At 40.8% G+C, this 20,871-nt stretch overlaps 2 protein-coding genes across 6 annotated transcripts; both read left to right on the forward strand.

Moving 5' to 3' along the window:
* Window positions 1-1,301: 1,301 nt before the first annotated feature.
* LOC110979273 (UDP-galactose:fucoside alpha-3-galactosyltransferase-like) lies at window positions 1,302-4,794 on the forward strand. Of its 3 annotated transcripts, none has more exons than XM_022234927.2 (3): window positions 1,302-1,494; window positions 1,901-1,970; window positions 2,871-4,794. In XM_022234927.2, the coding sequence occupies exons 2-3, from the start codon at window positions 1,901-1,903 to the stop codon at window positions 3,818-3,820; spliced, it is 1,020 nt and encodes a 339-aa protein (XP_022090619.2). In that variant the 5' UTR covers window positions 1,302-1,494; the 3' UTR covers window positions 3,821-4,794. The 3 variants fall into 3 exon arrangements, with proteins under 3 accessions (XP_022090619.2, XP_086999785.1, XP_086999788.1); XM_087143659.1 differs by having other exon boundaries at window positions 1,303-1,494; window positions 1,859-1,970; XM_087143662.1 differs by having other exon boundaries at window positions 1,303-1,494; window positions 1,879-1,970.
* A 1,185-nt stretch (window positions 4,795-5,979) lies between these two features.
* LOC110979299 (semaphorin-2A-like) lies at window positions 5,980-20,871 on the forward strand. 3 transcript variants are annotated; one of them, XM_087143648.1, is made up of 18 exons: window positions 5,980-6,727; window positions 6,956-7,137; window positions 8,360-8,505; window positions 10,303-10,359; window positions 10,542-10,649; window positions 10,968-11,064; window positions 11,468-11,620; window positions 12,048-12,172; window positions 12,462-12,579; window positions 13,800-13,857; window positions 14,586-14,748; window positions 15,263-15,494; window positions 16,078-16,169; window positions 16,969-17,153; window positions 17,282-17,331; window positions 17,617-17,931; window positions 18,428-18,528; window positions 18,995-20,871. In XM_087143648.1, exons 1-18 carry the CDS (start codon window positions 6,636-6,638, stop codon window positions 19,055-19,057), a joined length of 2,337 nt encoding a protein of 778 aa, XP_086999774.1. In that variant the 5' UTR covers window positions 5,980-6,635; the 3' UTR covers window positions 19,058-20,871. The 3 variants fall into 3 exon arrangements, with proteins under 3 accessions (XP_086999774.1, XP_022090662.2, XP_086999776.1); XM_022234970.2 differs by having other exon boundaries at window positions 5,981-6,727; window positions 13,800-13,860; XM_087143650.1 differs by lacking the exon at window positions 5,980-6,727 and adding an exon at window positions 6,728-6,778 and having other exon boundaries at window positions 13,800-13,860.

Raw genomic sequence — 20,871 nt, forward strand, 5'->3', positions numbered from 1 at the left:
AATGCAATTTGGAATATTTTATATCTTTAACGTTACCTGTGTAGCTTTTAGTAGGCCTTTTTATTCATATCCTGCGATATTGTCTAAGCTTGTTGATTTCTGTAACAGATGCGCTTATTTTGTTACATTGAAAACAAAACGTGAAATCGACTCATATTGTTGATTTGAAAGACGAATCGTCAGAATTACAATTTATGTTTGGGCCCCATGCACTCTGTCATAAACCAGATCTTAAAACCTAACTAACCCAACTGGGTCCTAACAGTGACACGCCACTGACAATCGAGAAACATTTAGAAAATGTGATATTTGCAGTAAAAAACTTTATTTTCAAGTATCAACAAATACTTCACGATCGGAATTCGCGGGTTTTACTTTTTGCAGCTGCTTAGTTTATTCTGTACAAAATACACAATAAGGACCAAGTTGTAATGAAAAAACAAAATCAAACAAAAAGGCAGAAAATTACTGTATTAAGCACAGCGCTCTCTTACATTTATGGGGTCCTTGATTACGAGGCTACAGAAATTTACACGTGTACTGTAAAAGATAGCAGGTCTGAATGACAGCTGTTAGTCCTGCAAGACATCTGAAATGAACTGTATATTATAAGTATTAATGACAGTAATCAACAGGCCAAATAGGTGGTTCCAGGAAACTAGTCCTACGGCCACTGATAACAGCGAAGCATTTTCAGCTGTACGGATGTACATGGACCGGTCTCGAATCGTTGTTTAGTCCATAATAAGTATCGTCAGGAAGATAAGTGAAACAATATGGTCAACGTTCAACATTTCCTGGCAGCGTCGTATCCAGCTTTTGGTGAGGGGGGGGGCGCAAATTCAAAAGTGAATGCGGCTTCGGGCTCATTCAACATAATGTTGAGAGAGAAAAAAATCATAACCCTTACTCTCTGTCCCGACATCGTTGCTTTTTATTTCATGGTGCTGTTTTCTTAGGGTTTTGGTGCTAAGTTTTGATAAATAAATATACCTATTACTTTCTTACTTATGAAGTATGCTTTGTAAAAAAAAAACAAAAATCCGTCGGGGGAGGGGCTAGTCCCCCCCCCCGCTGTATACGTCATTGTTTCCTAGTCTTCCGGCGAAATGACTCCATTTTGCAGCTGGTGCATTATTTGACTTCTGACAAAACCCTACTGACTACGTTTGTTGAGATAGTAAGCCGTTGCCATGGTAATATACCACACCAAGAAAGGTATACTTTAAATCAACTCTGAATCGAAAGCAAACATTCACGGCCAGTGCCTGCTGTTGTTTTCATCTATATCTCTGTTGAAATGCTAGCAATATTCTGATGTGGTCATTACCAAAGGGAACCTGTACACAAAGCATTTTAGTTAACTACCACTTGGACTTAGCTATACTTGGCTCTATGCTCGAAGTTACCGATGACCGGAGACGTTTCGAAGGGCAGCTTCAGCCAAGAAGCAGTTGATGACCGAAATTAGCAGGCAATAACCTAGCTGCGGAGGTAAGGCTTCATTAGTGAAAGCAGTTTCACGGGTTGAGTTATTGTGAAAAAAAAACCACACATCCAGTCACTGGGGATTTAAATTGTCCACTTTAAAAACCCCTGGAATTGATACTCGTCCCGGAAGTAACACTATTGGTTTGAGCATGAATCTCTACCGGGGGAGGGGGCAAATGGAACAATACAAACACAACGTCCTTTGACATGGGCTCATTGGACATTTTTAGCTACATGAAATACAGCCTCTACTAACTTTTGTTTGGATTTCAAGTATGAATAAGACGAGGGAAACTGGCTGTTTTCAATAGTTAAACATATCAAAGATCTGTCGACTAAGCAAATGAACTAAATGTTAAAATAGAAGTGTTTCCCCCGTTTCATGAGGATGCTCTTCCTATCGACGAAGATGGCCCTGGACATGCTGCAGAAGTTTCTAGTCTTGTCGCTGTTATCAACCTTCATCATTTCTATCATTAGTAAGTTCAAATGGTTTCCTCTCAAACTCTTCAGGTCATGGACAGATACATCGAAGGCCTGTCCTTCTTTAATTGCATGGTTAATAAGAATAATGGCGCAGATGGCTATTTCAATACTGACAGGCGCCCCTGCTGGCCGCTGCTCTTGGGAAAAAAATGGAATAAGCTGTGAAAGAACATACAACGAGCCTATTGACCGACAAACATCTTTGTGTTATATCAAAATATTGAGGTGGGCTTCTCAGCAGACCCCCCCCAAAAAAAATCCTGACAATACTGGGAATTCATAGAGAGTTTGCAACGCGTTGATCAATCACAATGCGCGAAATCTGTCGACTCTCCGCGCACTATGATTGGTCAATGTGATGGGAACTCTTGGAGGCGCGCTACTGTGAGTCGCCCGTATTTGAGAGATGTTAAGGTCAAGTAGCCAAATATCTGTTATAAATATTTCCTTGATATAGAAATATTTTTTCTTTGCGGATTCCTCTACTTACAATCATGCTTTGTTGTTTAATATTATGTGTTTTAATTTGCATAATGATCGCCACTTAGGAAAACTTTGATCAAGCTGACTTGTTAGAAACTAAATGGCGTGTGCACGCTACACCTTAAGAGTATAGTGTTTCATTGTTCTGGATCTAGCGAAAACTTGCGTTCTAAATATGAAGTATTAATAATTATAGTAAAACATTACGTTTTACTCTATTCTCACGGTTGATTGCTACCTGACGACAATACTTTTCATACGGCAGGGAACCAGTCCACAAATTAAGCGTGTGTGATGCGCACATTTTAAGTTTGGGACAAGCAAATTCAAGGCATGAAACCCAACAAAATGCTTTGAAATCCGAACTGGTTCTATATAACTTTTAATCAGACCGCCCTTTTCCCGTGCAGATTATTATCAGCCACCTTTAGCATTCACGCCCACCGAGACGTCAAACGGTTACGAGATGAACAAAAACGACCCGGAGAAATCGCCGGACGCAGCGAGCGGTGGCACGGAGGCCCGTGGCCGTCTCTCCGACTGTACCTTGGCAGAGGTCGCTGAGAGAACTGGTGTGGTGATACTCACCACAACAAACACCGCCTTCTTGGACATGACATTAAACATGTTCGAGAGCATCAAACGGCTCCGACTCTGCATCAACGCCACTATCATTGCCGAGGACCAGCGGGTTTACGAGTACCTACACCAACTGCTCGAAGGTGATCCGGGAATTCACGTGCTCAAGACCAACTCTGGAGAGATGGGTGAGGAGGAACTCGATTTCATCCATAATCGCCCAAAGTACTATGGTCTCATGAACAAACGCCAGGCCTATATCCTTACTCTATTGGAGCAGGGCTTGGAGGTTCTCTTTACCGATACCGACACCTACTGGTTCCGAGATCCCCTGCCATACTTCCACGGAGACTTTGACATGTACATGGTAGACCTAGACGCTTACTCCCCTCGTCGGAATAAAGGACCTGCACGGATAAATTTCTGTGCCGGTTTCGTTCACTTCAAACCAACGAAGGAGACACTTCGGTTCGTTGAGGCGTGGATCCAGACCATGACCACTTATCAAAGGAGGGGGCAGCATATACCGGACCAGGTAGTCATGAACGACCTGCTCCGTGAGCGTAAGCCGGTCAGAATCAAGGTCCAGCCTCTGGACAGCAATCTGTTCCCGTGGGGAGAAAGATTTTATGAAATGCTAGCTCAAGGGAAGAACTATCCCACAGTGGTGATGCATGCTGCCACTATCCGGGGTCACAAAGCCAAAGTCGAAAAATTTCGAAGTTCAGGGATGTGGCTGGTCAGTAACACGAGCGAGGAGTTGTTGAATTTGGGGGTGTAATTTAGCGCTATCGCCACTGCAGTGTAGTAACAGAGATCTTATATCTTTAGCATAGTAAAATGTATGATATCATAAATTTTTTTCCCATAAAGTTTTAACGAGATCACCGTTCAGAGAGTGTGTGCTTCCTTGAAGCGTAGACGCGTAGTATAAAATAATCACTGATGTAGAATAATCACTAATATGATAATATAATCACTGATGACTTTGTGGTGTTTTACATTACTTCAATTGCTATAGAGTCATTTTATAATAGTTTACGCTTGAACCATAATGACTCCATTTGCTCTTATTCAGCCATCTAACTGTATTTCCTGATATGGTTACACTTTGATATTTTCTAACATAATTACTTGCGTGCTGTGACCTTGAAAACAGTTGACTGCATGTCTTGTAGCAAAATAAATCACTGGCAATCATCAGCTTCACACGTGGCACATTTAATGCCAATTAAAAAAGGAGTGGTTGTTCTTCTGCCTGAAAACCAGGAGGCATTCTGTTCAACAAAAACGGTTGCGAGCTCCACCCAGAAGCACTCCCCTTAATCAACGGCAAAGATAACAAACGTGACTTGTGTAGCATTTCATAGATTCAACGCTTTCATTTCCAGAAGTTTCCGTCACTCTAGCTTTTGAGAATGATAGGACAGTGCTGTCTTATTTGGTATAGAGTAAATCTGGCCTCCTCGAAGGCATTTGAGTAAAAAATGTGAATGAAAAAGAACGAACATACATGAGTAAAATAGAAAAATAACATCGCCTCGTTTAATCGAGGATTTTATTTTTACCATTTCACCCATAAATATTCATTTTCTATATACTACCCAACGAGGCAAAGCCATTATGTCATCTGTCCGTAACATGATCCAGAACTAGTATAGCTAAGGGGCTAGATGTTTAGCTAAGGGGTGTATGCCGGGGTAGGGTGCTTCATTTAATTAACAGATTTTAAGGGTCATTAAATACTGTAATGCACTGCCTACCTATTCTTGCAATGTTGATGTTTTTTTCTCCGTTGAACACACGGTTAAAGGCAAACACCATACACAAGTAATATGCGAAAGCATGTCTTAATTGCATAGAATGACCTTCACATGGTGTGCGCCGACGCCTTTTTTATACCTGGGCTGTTTCCTCAAAGAATGTAATTATGCCTGTTATTTTTGTCACTTTAATCAATATATGCCCTACCAGTAGATAGTTTTGTGAAATGGGGATATTTGCATCTTTCTGTAAGTGAGGGCGCTAATTTGAAGCCTTCCCCTACAGAAGTCCGGGCCGTGTACGTGGAAACTGTGCATGGGTTAGAATTAGTGTTAAAAGCACCCTCTTCATAGACCTCGTCTGTCGACATGTCCCCTCTCTGGCTCCTTTTCCCCAACGGGGTCACTGCTGTCAACGTGGACGTAAATCCCAGGGGGGATGGGGGAATAATATCCCCCTCCCCACTTTCTGACCAGGGGTTGGGCTATTGAATCATTTCCCACTTTTTCGTAGTGAGAAAAAAAATGAAGGCGGATTGTGAAGAATTTTCCCACTTTCCAATATCTATAATGTATTACTGCCCCGCAAATAATTTTTTTGTTCACGTGCGTACGCGACAGTTTCACGTACGGACGTGCAAAAACGTTTCAGTGCAGTAGCGCTCAGAAAGGGAGAAAATGTTTTTACAAGGCCCCAATAGAGGGATCCCAATACGACGCGTTTAGGAACGATCTGCGCACTTCCGCGTTCAAAGCGAGGCTGTATGTGTCAGCTTCGGGGGCCTGTTTTGGTGTAAAGTCATGCAGGAGTATAACACATGTACCTACAGATGTGCATCTGTACAACATCTCCCCCTTATGTTATCACGTGGTGTCAGCACCCCCCCCCCCGTTTTTCAAGTTTCCATGGCCTGGTTACTCCTCCCCCCTCCCCACACACGCACACTTCCCCCAAGTCTACATGTACGTCACTGGCTGTAAGCGTACGACCCCAGTTCGTCCGCATTTCTTTTGAAATAATGTGTGTCGTCGGTAAAGACGTGGGCAAGGACCGTGGTTAGTCATCGTTCATTGGCCTTGCATGACTCATTCCCGGACTCAGTTCAACCGCTACCCGCAAAGAGTATTACCTGCCCAGATCACTGAGCAGATAATAATTATGTATGCATTCTAAACTGCAGTGTCCGATGTCTTCGGTATGTTTGGCATCTGAAAGGAAATAATTTGTTGATACCGAAAATTTAACCCAACGGTCTTGGCAGTATATCTGAAGCACAATGGAAATACACACATCTGGAAATTAATTGTATTCGTAACGTGGTTCTAATTACGATCTCGACAATGATATCTGTATACAATATTACACTCAGTGATGATGCCACAAATTTGATTGTCAGTCCTGATTCATCTTTGAATTCGACCGGGGGGGTCGACTGTAACCTGCGACCTTGCTGCGACGTATAGCGGTTGTTCAAGTCCAATGGATTAGGTTCAATTCCCAGTATTTTCTTAACGATACTTAGTTTCTTTGTTTTCCAAATTTCCTGTGGAGGACAACGGTTTTTATGGGGAGGGGGCGTGCATCCCCAACCCTCCGCACCTTGGCTGCGCTCGCCCCTATGCATGCATGCAGGCTGCAATATTCCATACGCAATCCTTGGACATGATCATCGGGTTGACAGCTTTGTCAGAATATAGACTGAGACTGCTCTCTTCCTGTTGCTGTTTTACTGATCAAGGTTATTAGGACCACGAACTGGCCAAATCCTGGCTCTCTGTGTAGGCTGTCTCGTGTCATTTCCGACAGTGGACGCATTTCCTTCCAAGCAGATAATGCATTTTAAACCCGATCCACGCTATCTTCATGACTGTACCACAGGCATCATAAAAACAACTGCAGTGAAACATCTCTCTGAATATCAAAGGTAAGCAGACAATTTAAATTGATATTTCCCTTTGGGACTTGCAACTGAGAGGTAGCTATGTCACAGTCGGCCGTATGGGGAAACCTATTGGTGACTCAGTATTAGGGGTTGCAACCTTATCATTAATACAATGGTAAAACGAAGATTACAAAACATGTAAGATTGTACTTAACACGCGAGAGAACTCTAACAGTTTGCACTGTTTTCTTTCTTAATGCAAACACTCAGCAATTCCACCACAATTCTACCAACGATGCTCCCCGTCGTTCCCAGCGGCGTTATGTCCCGTAGAGGTTGGGCTTCGTCACTGATTGTGTTTCTAACTTTTCTCGGGTTATGCTCATGCCGTTCACAAAGGCCTCCTTTAAGGAACGTCGACCCGCCGTTCAAGCAAAGCTTCAACATAAGCCGTGAGTAATACCCTTACTATGGCCCTTTATTATAATGATGCAAAGCCAGAAATTCATGTTTTGGTATAGTACGTTTGATTGTACATGCAGCCCCGGCACTGATATTCGCAAGCCGACTCAATCTGGGCATCGCCACGAGTATAGACTGCTGGTAAATGTGACCCACTCTGTGAAAATGAGTCTTAAGTCGCCAGAGCCACTTTGGAGTAAACAGTCCTTTAGAATAATTTTGCACAATGTAAATCAATAGGAACCCACAGCATTTTTAACCATGGAGTATCCACTTTCATGGGGATGCCAAACTGAGTGATACATCAAAACAAAAAGCTCCATTTGCTCGTTTGAATACAAATGAAAACTAAAAAAGATGCTCTGGCAACTTCAGACTCCTTTTTGCAGAGTGAGTCACAAATATGCAGCTCCCCCGGCCCTCGTTTGTTCCTGAAAAAAGGTACAACTGCAGAGTTCAGGCAATAATTAAGGGTGTAGATTCAAGTCCGCTGGCCTGGGTGGTGACTGTCACATCAGCAATTTAAATACCGATCGTCAAGAGAGTAATCAAATTCATGTCCAAAAAGGTCGAAAACACAGGTTATTTTGTATTATTGCCCAGTACAAGGGAAACATCAATAAAAGCAACGGCCCACCAGAATTATTGGAGTGCGCTCGAACGTAGCGTGTTATGCGTGTTCGAGTTCGGAAGGCAAGATGTTTCTACTCGAAAAATCATAGAGGGGGGGGGGCTGAATCGCATCCCTTCCAACCTCCAGGAGTAGGTACAAAAAGTAGCTTCTTCCAACAGCTTTTGCAGATATTGTCTGTGTGAACGTCTGTCAGAGATATGATGACTGTGGCATGAATATGATATTATTCAGTGATCCCAAGGGGAAAATACCCATGTAATTTGAATTGACTAGTATTTCTATCCAGCCTGTATTTTGGGTTGCTAGTTTTATCTGAATTAACTTAAACTATGAACGACGTATTATTTTTTTATCTCAGAGAAAGATCCTGTCAAGATCGAAAGTACATGTAAAAGCAATTTGCAGTCAAAATTGTTTCTTATTTTTATATTTGAAATTAAAATTATGCACGTTAATGCTGTCATGATGTGGCTGTCGTGTGTGTGTTGTATATAGCTGAAAGAGTGATTTCCTTTTGTTGAAGCCAGAAAGCTGTTCATATAATATCACTACATGTATTCTTCCGGTACAAACCACAGAAGTATCAGGATCTGCAGTGTCCTATGGACCAAATAGTTCTGTACCTGATGTTGGAAAGTTCTACCGCACTCTGACGTTGCATAATGAGATACTGTACGTTGGAGGCAAATCTCACCTGTTTTCTACCACAGAAAACCTCGAAATGGTAAAGGAATTCAGAAATTTCACTTGAAATCGTATTTTTTGTTTCTGTCAAGAGAGGAGTAAGGTTTTTCTCTTGAAAAATTTTTTCGTCGGAGATGTTTTACGGGGAAATATGGAATTTGGTTTTCCCTACCAATTTTCAGATTTTTTTATCAGCAACGGTTCAAATTCAAGAACGTTTTCAAATTTTGTTATAAAAATCCTGATTTCTTTTTACACTAATTGCATTCATTTTCGCTTTCGTGCAAACAAGTCTGCTCTGCGCTTTGGTAATTCGTTTTCGTTTGTAGACATTCAAATCTCCGTTTTCCACAAGGCGCTAAAGTTAAAATTTTGTACCAACAAGACCTTTACAAATTAATATAATCAAATTAAGATTCATCGAAATGCAAAGGATATTCAATCTTTATGCTTTGGTTTTTTTTACAGTCATTCTATTTAAAACCTGAAGTGTTCAGGTTAGATACGACTTGTTTGCGTAGATGTTGCGTATTAAATGTCAACAAAATGTTCCCCTCTTGATTGGTTAATGATAGGTTTATAATATACCGACCCCACACTCACTGTGGTCAGAAACATCCCTTTTGTCATGATATTGTTTTGTATAAGGCTGTCTCAAATTAAAATCGATTGAAATAAATCTAGGATGTTTTTCGCGTTATTGTATATATCGTCGGGTGCCCGGCAAAAGGGCGTATGCGCTTACGTCCTTCTTCCAGGCACACAACGATATATAGACACAATTCAGTGTTCATTATTAATTTAGGTCTATAATTCTGACCATTCCAAATGAAAGTTCACAAAGGTAGGAGTATATGAAACTCTCTTTTCAACATGAAAAGCAATTTGATTTCATTTCCATATGCATTTTCCGTTTTATCTTTCTAGGAAAATCCACTTTGATATGCACACGTAAGTGCGAATCCGGAAAGGCCATACAACGATGACCAATGCGCCTTTCCATACGCGCGTCATTACTTCCGCCAAGCGTTGCTTATCCGCCGAAATCGTTCCCAGGGCGTTAATGGAGTCGATTTCAATGTGAAAGAAACACATTGAACGCATCGTATAAGCAACGCACCCCAAAAAATACATAGGCCTATGGAAAGGTGCCTTTGGTAGTCTTGATATGAAAACAAAATCTGTTGTTGTTTCCTTGTGTTTATTCATTCTTAAGTTGTTTCTTTTTTTTTCTATCCTAGGACCCCCTAAATAAATGAAAGTAAAACTCAGCACGCGTGCTTTGTCATAGAGAGCAATCTGAGTGATTGAAAGAGTGAAAGCATGTTGATTCCCCCCCCCCCCATTTTATTGGTTCCTTTTTTCTGGTTGATTGAATTGATTCTTGATCAACCTCTTTCCAAGATTTTAAACCGTAATTGTAATGAAGGAAAGGACTGTTTGAACTCAAATTAACATATAGACCGAAAAACTGCTCGAAAAACGAAATCGAATGACTTTTTTTCATGTTCGAATGTGGAGAGGAGCATTCAATTTGAAATTTATTTGAATGAGCCTTGCACTGAAATTATCAAGAAAACTTACATTATAATGACCGATGTACCATAACGCATGCATTTCAGTTCATTATACTAACTGTGAAGCGTTCCTCTTAGACCTATCAAAGAAATATAGGACCGGAGGCATTTACAAAGGATTGGTAATCAAGAACAAATTCTAGTTCAATGTTAGTAATTAGCATGAGGATTTAATGAACCATAGAGATGTCTTCCAGTGTGCATAACAACAGATAGGAAAACACATAATTGTAGAAAAGATGTTTTCCTTTCCTTCGCAGCGTGAAGAAGTCTCGGTACCCTCAACATCGATTTTTAAAGATATGGGCTGTGAATTCGTAAGTGTTGTTAACTAATACACTTCATTTCGGGCTTGAATTTGGATTTGGACAGGGTTTGTCTGCGGAAGTATATTTATAGGGGACTAAAACGTTAATTTCAGAGTTATTTTGGAGTTGGGCGCCTTAATCATTTGCCACGGCGTTTCTACAACTGAGAATTTTGATTCCATTCTTTACAGTGTGCTGGTAATTACATCCGAATTATTCAACCTCTTCCGGATGGATCCCTTCTAGAATGCGGGACGAATTCCCTCGTGCCTTATTGCCAAAAAAGATCGACCAAAAATGTAAGCTAAGCAGGGACTTGACGTGGTTTGCACCGAGGGTAAAACTTGATAACAGCTGTGGCAGTCACCTTGTTGACGACGACACTGACGCTCCAACGGTTGCGTTAAGGCTGACGATTTGGTATAGTGTTGAGAGTGACACTGACCGGTTACGACAATAACAACAGCTATAAGGATGACAATGAAGTGATATTTACCACAAGTAACGATGACATTGTTGATGATGACAATGGCAGTGATGTCTTGTGAATGCGAATTTTCCACTACAAAGCTGATTGATAAAAACGATAACTTGCAAATTGCGTTTCCCCCCTTAAGTTGTCATCAGTCGGCGAACGACAGACATTCGATGGTCACAATGTGGTACCCTCGCTGCCTCATCAAAACTCAAGCTGGTTGCTACTGGGAGATTCAGGTAAGCAAACTACTCATGCTCATGAATACTTGCTACATCACAATAGAGATCAGCTCTCGCGATTCGGAATCACAAGTGTAGCCACTTTGATTGCATCGATCGTTTTTTTGTACAAGCAGTTAATAAATCTATACAGTAAGCATGATCGTTCGACTTGTGCGACCAATCAATCAGTGAGCAACTTCCCCTCGTCTAAGAATCTTTCGCAAGAATTAGAAAGTAAAGACTATTGGCTGATGATAGAATGATTAACAGATCTACCAGGGGATCGACCGAAAGTGCAGCGGAATTGAGCGATCGCACAGATTGACTGACAGTCTTTTTGTTCTTTGAATTATCACCCGAAACACAATAATTGAGTTTAAAAATTTTACAGTGCTTTTTTTCTTCTGATTCTACTCAGAAACAACGAATCAAATATTCGTTGGGTCTTACTTGGTTAATTCTTTTGGCGTTCTCGAGGAGCCAGCCATTTTGAGGGCGGTGTTGCGCGAGCCGCTAGGTCGGATTGACGTTCAACTGAAGACCAAGGACAGTCCTCATACGGTTCTAAACGGTAAGCAGGAACGATGTGGGGACAGGGTGGGTTGGTTGAAGAAGCTAACCATGCCCATTCCCGTTTAACCACTGCTAATTGTTTGCACTATTACTTATAAAAATCACAGATCAGAATATCTAACGGTAAACAAACTGCGCCATAAAGTCATACCATAATTATGTCTCTGCTCATCGTTTGATTTGTCTGTGTGTCAATTTCGATAGTTGGCAAAACTTTTCCTTAAAAAAAAAACAGATCCACTATCCAACGTGTTGATGACGCACGCGAATCTAAATGGGTAACTAGTAAGAAAAAACTCCTCTTTTATGCCAACTTCATTTGAGAAAAAAGGGTTTTATTTTAATAGGTTACATGTTTACAACTAAATCAAAGACACGTTCACGGAAGTTGCTCTTTACAGTGAATGCTTTATTTTTTGCACCAGGGCCGCAGTTTGTTGGAGATCCGATCGAATATCAGGACAAAATTTTCTTTTTCTTTCGCGAGTTTGCCTCGGAACACATGAACAGCGGTAGAATAGTGTATTCCCGAGTGTCCATGGTATGCAAGGTATGTACCACAATGACGCTGACCTGACTGAAATTTTTATAAGAAACTTCGATTTGACATCAATGAGTGACAGACAAGCAAAAAACGGTAGCACAAAATGATGGCACCAAATTCTTTGGAGATGCAGTGCATGAAATTAAGTGAAATTCCTGTGAGAAATTATAACCGTAAATGCAGATTTATTATTTATTTCAGCAAAAATGAGACGTTTGAAAAAGATCTTTTCCACTTTTTTTGCAAAACGACATGGCTAATTACAAGACTTGTAATGCACTTGACTGTCATGCAGGACGAAATGGGAGGTCGAGAATATACAACCCTCACAGAGAAGCATTTTGTTACGTTTGTCAAAGCTCGGCTTGAGTGCTCCCTTCCCGGCAAATATCCCTATTATTACAACGAAATCCGTAAGTTGGGTGTTTATTAGATACGAAAGCCTATTACCACCAACACTAGTTTTATTTTCAGGAGCATGCATTTTGATTATCCAGAGCAGCTTTTTTACTAAGAAGGGCGACTTTTATTTCTTTCCACTATTTTCTTTTCCAGGGCAGCTATTTATTATTTTCACGGCAGCTATTTATTATTTTCACGGCAGCTATTTATCATTTCCAGGGCAGCCATTTATTATCTACAGGGCAGCTATTTATTATTTCCAGGCCAGCTATTTATTTTTTTCCAGGGCAGCATGTATAGATATTTCCAGACCAGCAGTTTTTAGTTTCATTATTGCCGCTTTTGAGAACCTTGATCAAAACGTTGTTTAGTGGAGTTCCCCCAAATAAAAATACAGGGTACTTTTGCACTCTGTCTTTATACCTCCCGAGGCACATGTCTTCAGCCGTCCCATACTGGACTGAACAGTAAGCTTCACTCTTGGTAAATTGCACGTGCAATTGTGTATCGCTTGTGCATATTCCTCCATACGCCAATAAGGTGTTGAAGTGCTTAAAAAAGAAAACCCAGACTGTCACATACATGTACAGCAGAGCATAGAGTGGGCTTAGCTTGCCGCCATAACAGACATTTCTTTTGTTGACAATAGCACCTGACAGTTTGTACGGCCAGCCAAAGTTTACACAAAATTCCTCCTTGGTTTGCAACAATGTTTGCCTCGCAATACACAATTGGAGTGGCGACGAATTTTTAAAATTATTTTTTTCAACTGAGAATATTTTTCAAAGTGAGTAGGAAAGAAACGAATATGTATATTTGTTTATCATATGAATGAGCTATATTATTTCTCCCCCATTTTCATGTTGAATGACCACGAAAAAGGATTTGCTTTGGAATTCCCCCCCCCCCACACCAACAGCTGCATGGATACGCCACTGCGTAATTTGCTCCCTGAATTGGTGTTAATATGGGGATTTCATTTTCTGTTGAGTAGAAGTGTACACTGATAAGTGTTTGAATATTTACAACGGATTTTTAACACTTTGTGGATTATACTTTTGGTTGTATGCTCGGTCAGCCTACTTCAGTCGGGAAAAGCATTTCCTCGTCAGTTTGCCATGCATCCAATTTCGACATGTACATGTGCCACAGGTTACAGGGCCACAGAAGGAATTATGTCACACACCAAATTGAAACCTGAATGTAGTCTTTCTTTTGTTTGGGCTTACAGAGGATGTTTACCGATCAACCGTTGATCCAAATGTGGTCTACGCGGTTTTTGCGACAAGGTCGTAAGTAATTTCATTTTGCATAAGGCTTTTTTCTGAGGGAAAAGGGTAAATAACTTTTTGAAATTACACAGGCGAAAATGTGTCACAAACGAAAATGTGTCTCAGTTCAGCTGGAATCCCATAGCCTTCATTTCCATGCTTGCTTTAACAATGTTAATACATTTTTTTAATTTGAAAACGGAGTGTAATCAGGATTTTTTGCCCGTTGTATCTGTAGATGAATAAAAATCACAAAATTATAGTTCTTGAAAGCACGATAGTAAAATGGTGCCGGTAGTCTGCTTGGGATCATTTCCACGTTCTTTAATACTATTATTAACCAACTGGCACCATTTCGGTGTTGCATTCATTGTCCCAGTGTTTGCTCTATACTGATGCCGCACTATACACTCACGGTTGCAAGGGGGGTGTCGGGGATGTTAATTCCTCATTGGTTAGTTTTGTCGGCAAAATTATGGTCTGTCGTCAAAATAAGAAAAAACGAAGAACGGAGAATGACGACTAAAGGAAGGGGGATACAGGAGAATCGTTTTGGGTGACGGCTCGTCGGCAAATTTTGTGTGCATCCCTCATTCAAAATTGTCCAGTGACGCCCGCGTCTACACCTCCTACGCTACTGTGTAAAAGAAACGAGCTGTTCCCTAAACATACAGGGGAAGCTACATTTGTACCACTGACTCTGTGGAAACCTTTTCTGAGTTAAATTCTTTCACTTTGCACCATAGCCCTGGAGTTGCCAGTTCGGCAGTGTGTGCCTACCGACTGAATGAAATTGAAGACTTGTTTTGGGAAAGCAACTTCTTGGCACAGAAAAAGGACAAAGAGTTGTGGCTGGAATACTTTGAAGATGTGAATAATGAAGAACTCTTTTCTCCACGACAAGCTACGGTAAGTAGACAGGGTTCGCCAGGGGAAGAAAGCTGGCTTCAGCTTTCCCTTTCACCTGACCAAAAAATGGCATTCATAAACGAGAGACGTTGTTATGAAGAGTCTGTCGTTATTCAGCGATTTGATTCAGCGATATTTCATTGTGGTGTTTTGGCTGGAAGATAAAACATATATTTTCCCAAATAAAGTACGAGTCCCTTAAATCTATTCATCGGAGAATTTATCAGGTTCCCTCCAAAAGTCCCCTCTGGAACGGTGTTAACGCCATAAAGGAAGTTTTGCTATGAAAATGTTGCCGAAGGTGTTTAAATGTATGCCATATCCAATAAACGGCATATTCTTGCGTCATTTCTTGTTTAAGCAAATTTCCCGACGTTTGTGATTCTATAAAGTGATAGAGCATTGGCAACTTTTTCGTACCGGAAAATTAACAATTACACTATTGCCATGAAAAAATATTAGACTCACGGTATTCTTAAAGCCCTTTTTTTCTTTTCTGGTGTTGCCATGTCAGTGTCCAAATACGAGGGCGTATACTGATGAAGAGTGTAGGAAAATCCTTGCTCTAGGTCAACTGGTTTACCGAAAGGCCCAAAACTCTTTCCCGTACGAGAACCAAGGTCCATCTTTCCATAGGAGAAGGAATAGAATCAGCCCCCTCCTGGTAACACACGGAGAACGATTCACGCAGATTGTGGTAGACGAGGGCGTCGTCGACTCGGTGGATGTGATGTTCATTGGCACAGGTGAGCCATTGCCATAAGGTCTTGTAGTCCCCATTGATTCTTCGTGGTGAGTGCACCACTGCCGACGAGACTGCAATCTTACAAAGTCTCCAAAGTTTCGACTCATGATATTTAGATGACAGACTTGTTCACAGACGCTAATCTGTTGTAAGCCGTATCACAGGGTAGAGCCATTGTGAATTACTTTCAGCACAAAGGTGTTTTTAAGCGAGACGCGACGGACCATTAGTAGTAAATTTAATCAAGTAATACATCCGGGCATTCTTCTGAGAGAGCCATTTTACTGGTTGTTGTCATCACATTCTGGAAAAGGATGCAAGTGAAGAAAGGCATGAGTGAATTAAAGGTATTGTTAGTATAGCTGATAAGATGGAGTCGGCCCGTCCCTTGCCAAAAAAATCAGAGTTATAAGCAAATTTGTGACCCCCTGTTCTGATTCTGAAGATGCATTATCAACTTTCTTGTTCCCGTTCTCTTTTACACATTTTTACACATTGTTATGCTTGTTGACGTATAAGATGTGGAGTTATTTCAAAATCTTAGAGACATGTTTATCTTCTTTTTTTTCATTTGCTTATTTCAGAGAATGGAACGGTGCTTAAGGCATACCTGAGTAGCGACGGGTCTGAAGCAAGAATTGTCGAAGAAATAAGTTTGAACTCAGAAGGGTTGAAGGTTTGTATGGCGTTCGGTGGGATTGACAAGTTTAAAATCAGGTCCCTCTTTTGACGCAAAGTGGTGAAATTGCAACTGTTTATGGAGGTCTTTATAATCCATGCATGCTTTGGTAGTCAAGGTGGACAAAATAGTAGGTTTAATCAAGGGTGCCCTATTCTTTAATCAGACAAATTGCAGCGCGTGACTACAGTGGTCTAATTATGTGGTCTTGTATTATAGCTGAGCTAGCGCCTGGATACTCACGACTGCATTGATCAAAATGAAATTTGAACTCCATATAAATCGGATTCCCTAGTTATATTTTACATGGTTCAGTGGTCCAAATCAGAACAAATTGTTCATGTGGGGGATCGAGTCTATACAGAGCCAAAGGGGTTGAACAAATTTCAACAAGTCTACATTTTACCAGCAGTAGCGCATTTGCTTTTTACGTTGTTACTGATCGTATAGGCCTAGCCACAGAAGAAAAATCAGCAAACATACCCCCTTACAAAATAATTCATTGTACTTTTATATATTTACCGTTAGTTAGTGTATAAAGATATAATGTCCTGAGCAATTATCGTTACATCTTCTGAAACATGCGCTGTTGTCCTTTACGACGTCAGCTTTCTATGGTACCGTGCTATTTGCAAAAGAATTCGACGAGACTTAAAATCAAAGTGAATATTGTCTGCGTGACATCAGACTCGGCTAAGCTATATAAATCAATTCGAGTTCTTTGGCAAAGCACATCATTGATTCCTGTGAACTTTACTGAATCAATGATAACGCTAATCCACTGTCAACCACGCAGGCACCAGTCTTGACAATGGTCAAAAGTGAGGCTAGCCAGGCCGTCTTTGTAGGGACAGACATCGGAGTGTACAAGGTACCCTTCCAGCATTGCCAAGACTACACCACCTGTCAATCTTGTTTGGATTCGAGAGACCCGTACTGCAGATGGACTGGCAATTCGTGTTCCAGCGGTCGCACAGACAGGTAAAGCCAATAGCAGTTCTGATATAAGTACAATAACATTTCTTGATCAATGATAGGCTGATGATATACTCTTTATCAAGCACATACTCTACATATAATGATATTTGTGCTTCTACCTTTTCGATCAGGCTTCAAGATTTGGAAAATGGTTCTTCAGACCTATGTCCGGATAACAAGGGTGTGTACAATCTCTAATCAACATTTCTATTCTGTTCTTTGTTACTTCTTGCTTTTTGTATCGTTGGCTTGTTTTTATGATGCATGTGTTTCTTTTACTAATTGACTGTCATTTGGTTATCTTGAAATTGTTCAGTGGAAATGATAGCAAAGACTCATCGTCTCACTGGCTAAGCTTGTGCATTATGATACGACTTGAGATAATTTGAAACGGAAGGGGGTGATCGTCTCGTTTGTCGGACAGCAATGAAATGTTCATAACGTATGTGTATTATTATCGTTACAGATGACAAGATCCTTTTCCGGACGCTACCAAAGAGCCAATCGAGGGCTGTCAATTTCCCCAACCACCCGGTCAACCTGCACCTCGTAGCCGAGGCTCCACGGGGCAGAAACCTTCGGCCAGTCGGCGTGGACTGCTCCCCGTGCGCGAGCCTGCCTTTTACCCAGTTCAAGTCGGCATGTGACCGCAGGGAGTTCTTGGTGATGCACATCAACGGTTCGTCAGCCGGAACCGATGACTGCTTTTGCTCAACTGTCTTGGAAATGGACGGAGGAGTGCGAGCCTCGGCCAACTTCAGTCTCACCGCTGACTCGTCTGGTATGTCATTTCCTGTTTGTTTTTCTCTAGGTTTTAGGTATCTAGTGCTTCGGACAAATCGCCAAGAATGTTAGTAATTGTCAAATATTTGTCAACTTTCCATGCACGCCAATCATTTTCCAAGGTTGATGAGGTGCGTGTTAATTCTTGCTGTCGAAAGGTTTCAACGTCTTGTGCACAGAGAATACGGGCGTTTCACAATGTGCGCCTTCAAGAGTTTGCAACGCGTTGGCCAATCACAATGCGCGAAATTTGTCGACCCAATGCACACTTGGGAACGGTCGACAAATTTTGCGCGTTGTGATTGGCCAACGCGTTGCAAACTCTTGGAGGCGCACTATTGTGAATCGCCCGTATTGTTATGGTGTTAAATAGATGTATTAATATAGAGTAAGTCACTGTAATCAGTCCGAATATATGAAAATTAAATCTCATTCAGAACATTTGAAATGACGGAATACTGCCAATATTTTTCTTTTTTTCTTTTTTTTTCTAGATCCAGTGCATGCTTCCAAACTTGACTTGGAGGAATTAGCCACTTTTGACGTCGAAATGGCACAATATAAATATGAACTCCAAGAATGGAAAAGCATAGTGGTAAGTTGTCGGTGTTTGAAGGGCATTGATATTTAAGGATCAGCGATGTCTTTGGCTACTTAGCTGGAAAGGGAAGGATAATCACCCCCGCCCCCACCCTTTTGAATGTTTTTTGTTTTGCCTCTGCCACGGCCACTTCGCGAATAGGCTTGTCGACAATGAATACAGTTCAATCAAAACATCGAGTTGAAGTCAAAGACTTACTTTCACATTTGTCCGAGATGGTCACATTAGAAAAGAAATCCGTACATTTTTTCAGAACCCATCAATTTCTCAAGTTCCTGTATTGAACAATTATTGCAAGCAGGCGATATAGGAGTCTTCATGGCGAAAAAACACACCCCTGGAAATCTTTGAGAAACTCGCTATTTCAAGACGATCCGGGAAGATCGCCCTCTTTTTGTTAACTGTCCTGTCCTCCAAGGATCTAATCAATGTTTATACATTATATCTGTGTACTTTGCAGGCCAAGTCTTGTGAGTTGAGAGACCTGCAGGTCTGTCCTTTAGGTGGCTGTTCGAATCCCTGAGGATGTACTACTGATCTGCTATTATTGACAATTCAATGGTCTACACTCAAGAAGTTCTATTTGAGGTTCCAACATTCTCCTTCCTCGCAGCTGTGCGATGTTTGTTTAATCCGAATTGGCCACACATCAAATTTGCTTCGTTTTCAATTGAATTATGAACCGAATTTAAAACGAAATTTGAAAGAGATATCCCAAGTGTGTTCTGAGAGAAAAAAGCCATGTAAAAATGCCCTCTCCTTTCTTCATAATTATAAAGGAGTTAAAGTAATTTTTTAACTAATTAATATATAATTCTTACTATTGAATTAAACTGTTTATTTATTAAATATCCAATACTTTATGAAATAATACTATTACTTCAAACATTTCTAATGCAAAAACTGCTGCAAACAGGTTGCTGGCTACAGTGACCTAAAATACGAATCCAAAAAATGGGTGGGGCTGACGTTTTGATCCTAGTCGAATCTTTCTCGCAGGCAAAAGTTAAATACTTTTACCCAGCTTCGACAATGATACAAATGTGTAAAAATCGATTCTCAGGCCAATTATGCAAAATCAGTCCTACCAATTTTCTTCAAATGAAAACTTAATTTGGTATTATATTTGTTATGTTAATAACACTCAGTAGAAATACGAAGTATGTTTGGAATAATCAGGCAGAGTTGGGAATGTGTCCAGGTCGATTAATGCGTATAGGGATTGGGCACAGAGGTACAAAAGAAATACATGTAAATTGTTGGAAAGTCGAGTATCAGCGTAATAATCAATATCTTTATACGGTTCTCCAACCACACAAACTGTGGGCAATTGATGTGAGAGGTTTTGGAAGTTTTTCATGCCTGATGATGTTTCTAATATGAACATATTCCCTCTGTGTCATTTACAGATGGAAAGTTAGTTGGGTCATCATGTAAACCGGATGCTCGTCCTCGTTAGCTTTCTGGTCCCCTAACTCCGCTATACATGGATATCCATGCATCCACCACAAACTGTGAAGTGCTAGTCTGTCCCGTTTTTGCGCGGACGACTAATTAGCCATCCACATTACAGGTTTCTGCATTAATGGGACACGTGACCATGCAGGGGCATAGTGCTGATGTCATTTCAAAGAAAAGAATTCATATTGCAAAAAGCTTAAATGCAAACAAAATATATGTTCTCTTATTGACTTGGAACATCTTTTCATACAATGAAGCAATACAAAAAATCATTATTTTCAAGTGCATGGACGGCAAATACCATGCCATTTACAATAGTTCCGCACCAAGACAAAAGGCAGCTTTTTCAAGGGTCTCGTTTAAAAGGACAGCATGAGAAGATGAGTGGCAACGAAGATGCTCAACATATCGCAATGAAACGTGCACCTTATGTGAACACAGAAATTCTTTAAGTTTCAGGGTCTGTCTCCAAATTTCCAATTTTTGGAAAGCCTCAAACTAGCTTCTTCGTAACTTCGTAAAGCTTAGATTCACAATGAATGGCCCCAATCAGATCCATTAAGTTGGGACGGCATTTAGATTAGAGTAGGTCCTATACAGCACCGTTACCTGTACAACGGACACGTCACAATTAGAATGCCCCTTCCCAAGTCCCCTCCCCCTCCTCCAGCCGGAGCATAGACCGCGCTGTGAGGGACCAACATATGCAACATACACAAGGGTGTCCAGCCCCCAGACACATTGAAAGTCCTTTTACAATGTCATGAGCAAAATCTGTTGTCCGAGGGTGCCCTAGCTGTGTTCTGTTTTAATATGTTTTGACAAATTGTTGAAGACAAAAAAGCAACATATTAAAAACAAAATGTAAAAAAACAA

Source organism: Acanthaster planci, linkage group LG01 (genome assembly GCF_054643075.1).
Source record: "Acanthaster planci isolate LZ-2023a linkage group LG01, COTS_SCS, whole genome shotgun sequence".
Taxonomy (NCBI): Eukaryota; Metazoa; Echinodermata; class Asteroidea; order Valvatida; family Acanthasteridae; genus Acanthaster; species Acanthaster planci.

What these genes read in the sequence shown, in the direction of transcription:
- LOC110979273 (XM_087143659.1), top strand. Translation starts at nt 1,874, where the DNA reads ATGAGGATGCTCTTCCTATCGACGAAGATGGCCCTGGACATGCTGCAG. An exon ending in CTTCATCATTTCTATCATTA is followed by an intron (nt 1,971 to 2,870) that starts GTAAGTTCAAAT and finishes TTTCCCGTGCAG; the next exon opens with ATTATTATCAGCCACCTTTA.
- LOC110979299 (XM_022234970.2), top strand. Translation starts at nt 6,636, where the DNA reads ATGCATTTTAAACCCGATCCACGCTATCTTCATGACTGTACCACAGGC. An exon ending in TCCAGCGGTCGCACAGACAG is followed by an intron (nt 17,154 to 17,281) that starts GTAAAGCCAATA and finishes CTTTTCGATCAG; the next exon opens with GCTTCAAGATTTGGAAAATG. An exon ending in AAGAATGGAAAAGCATAGTG is followed by an intron (nt 18,529 to 18,994) that starts GTAAGTTGTCGG and finishes TGTACTTTGCAG; the next exon opens with GCCAAGTCTTGTGAGTTGAG.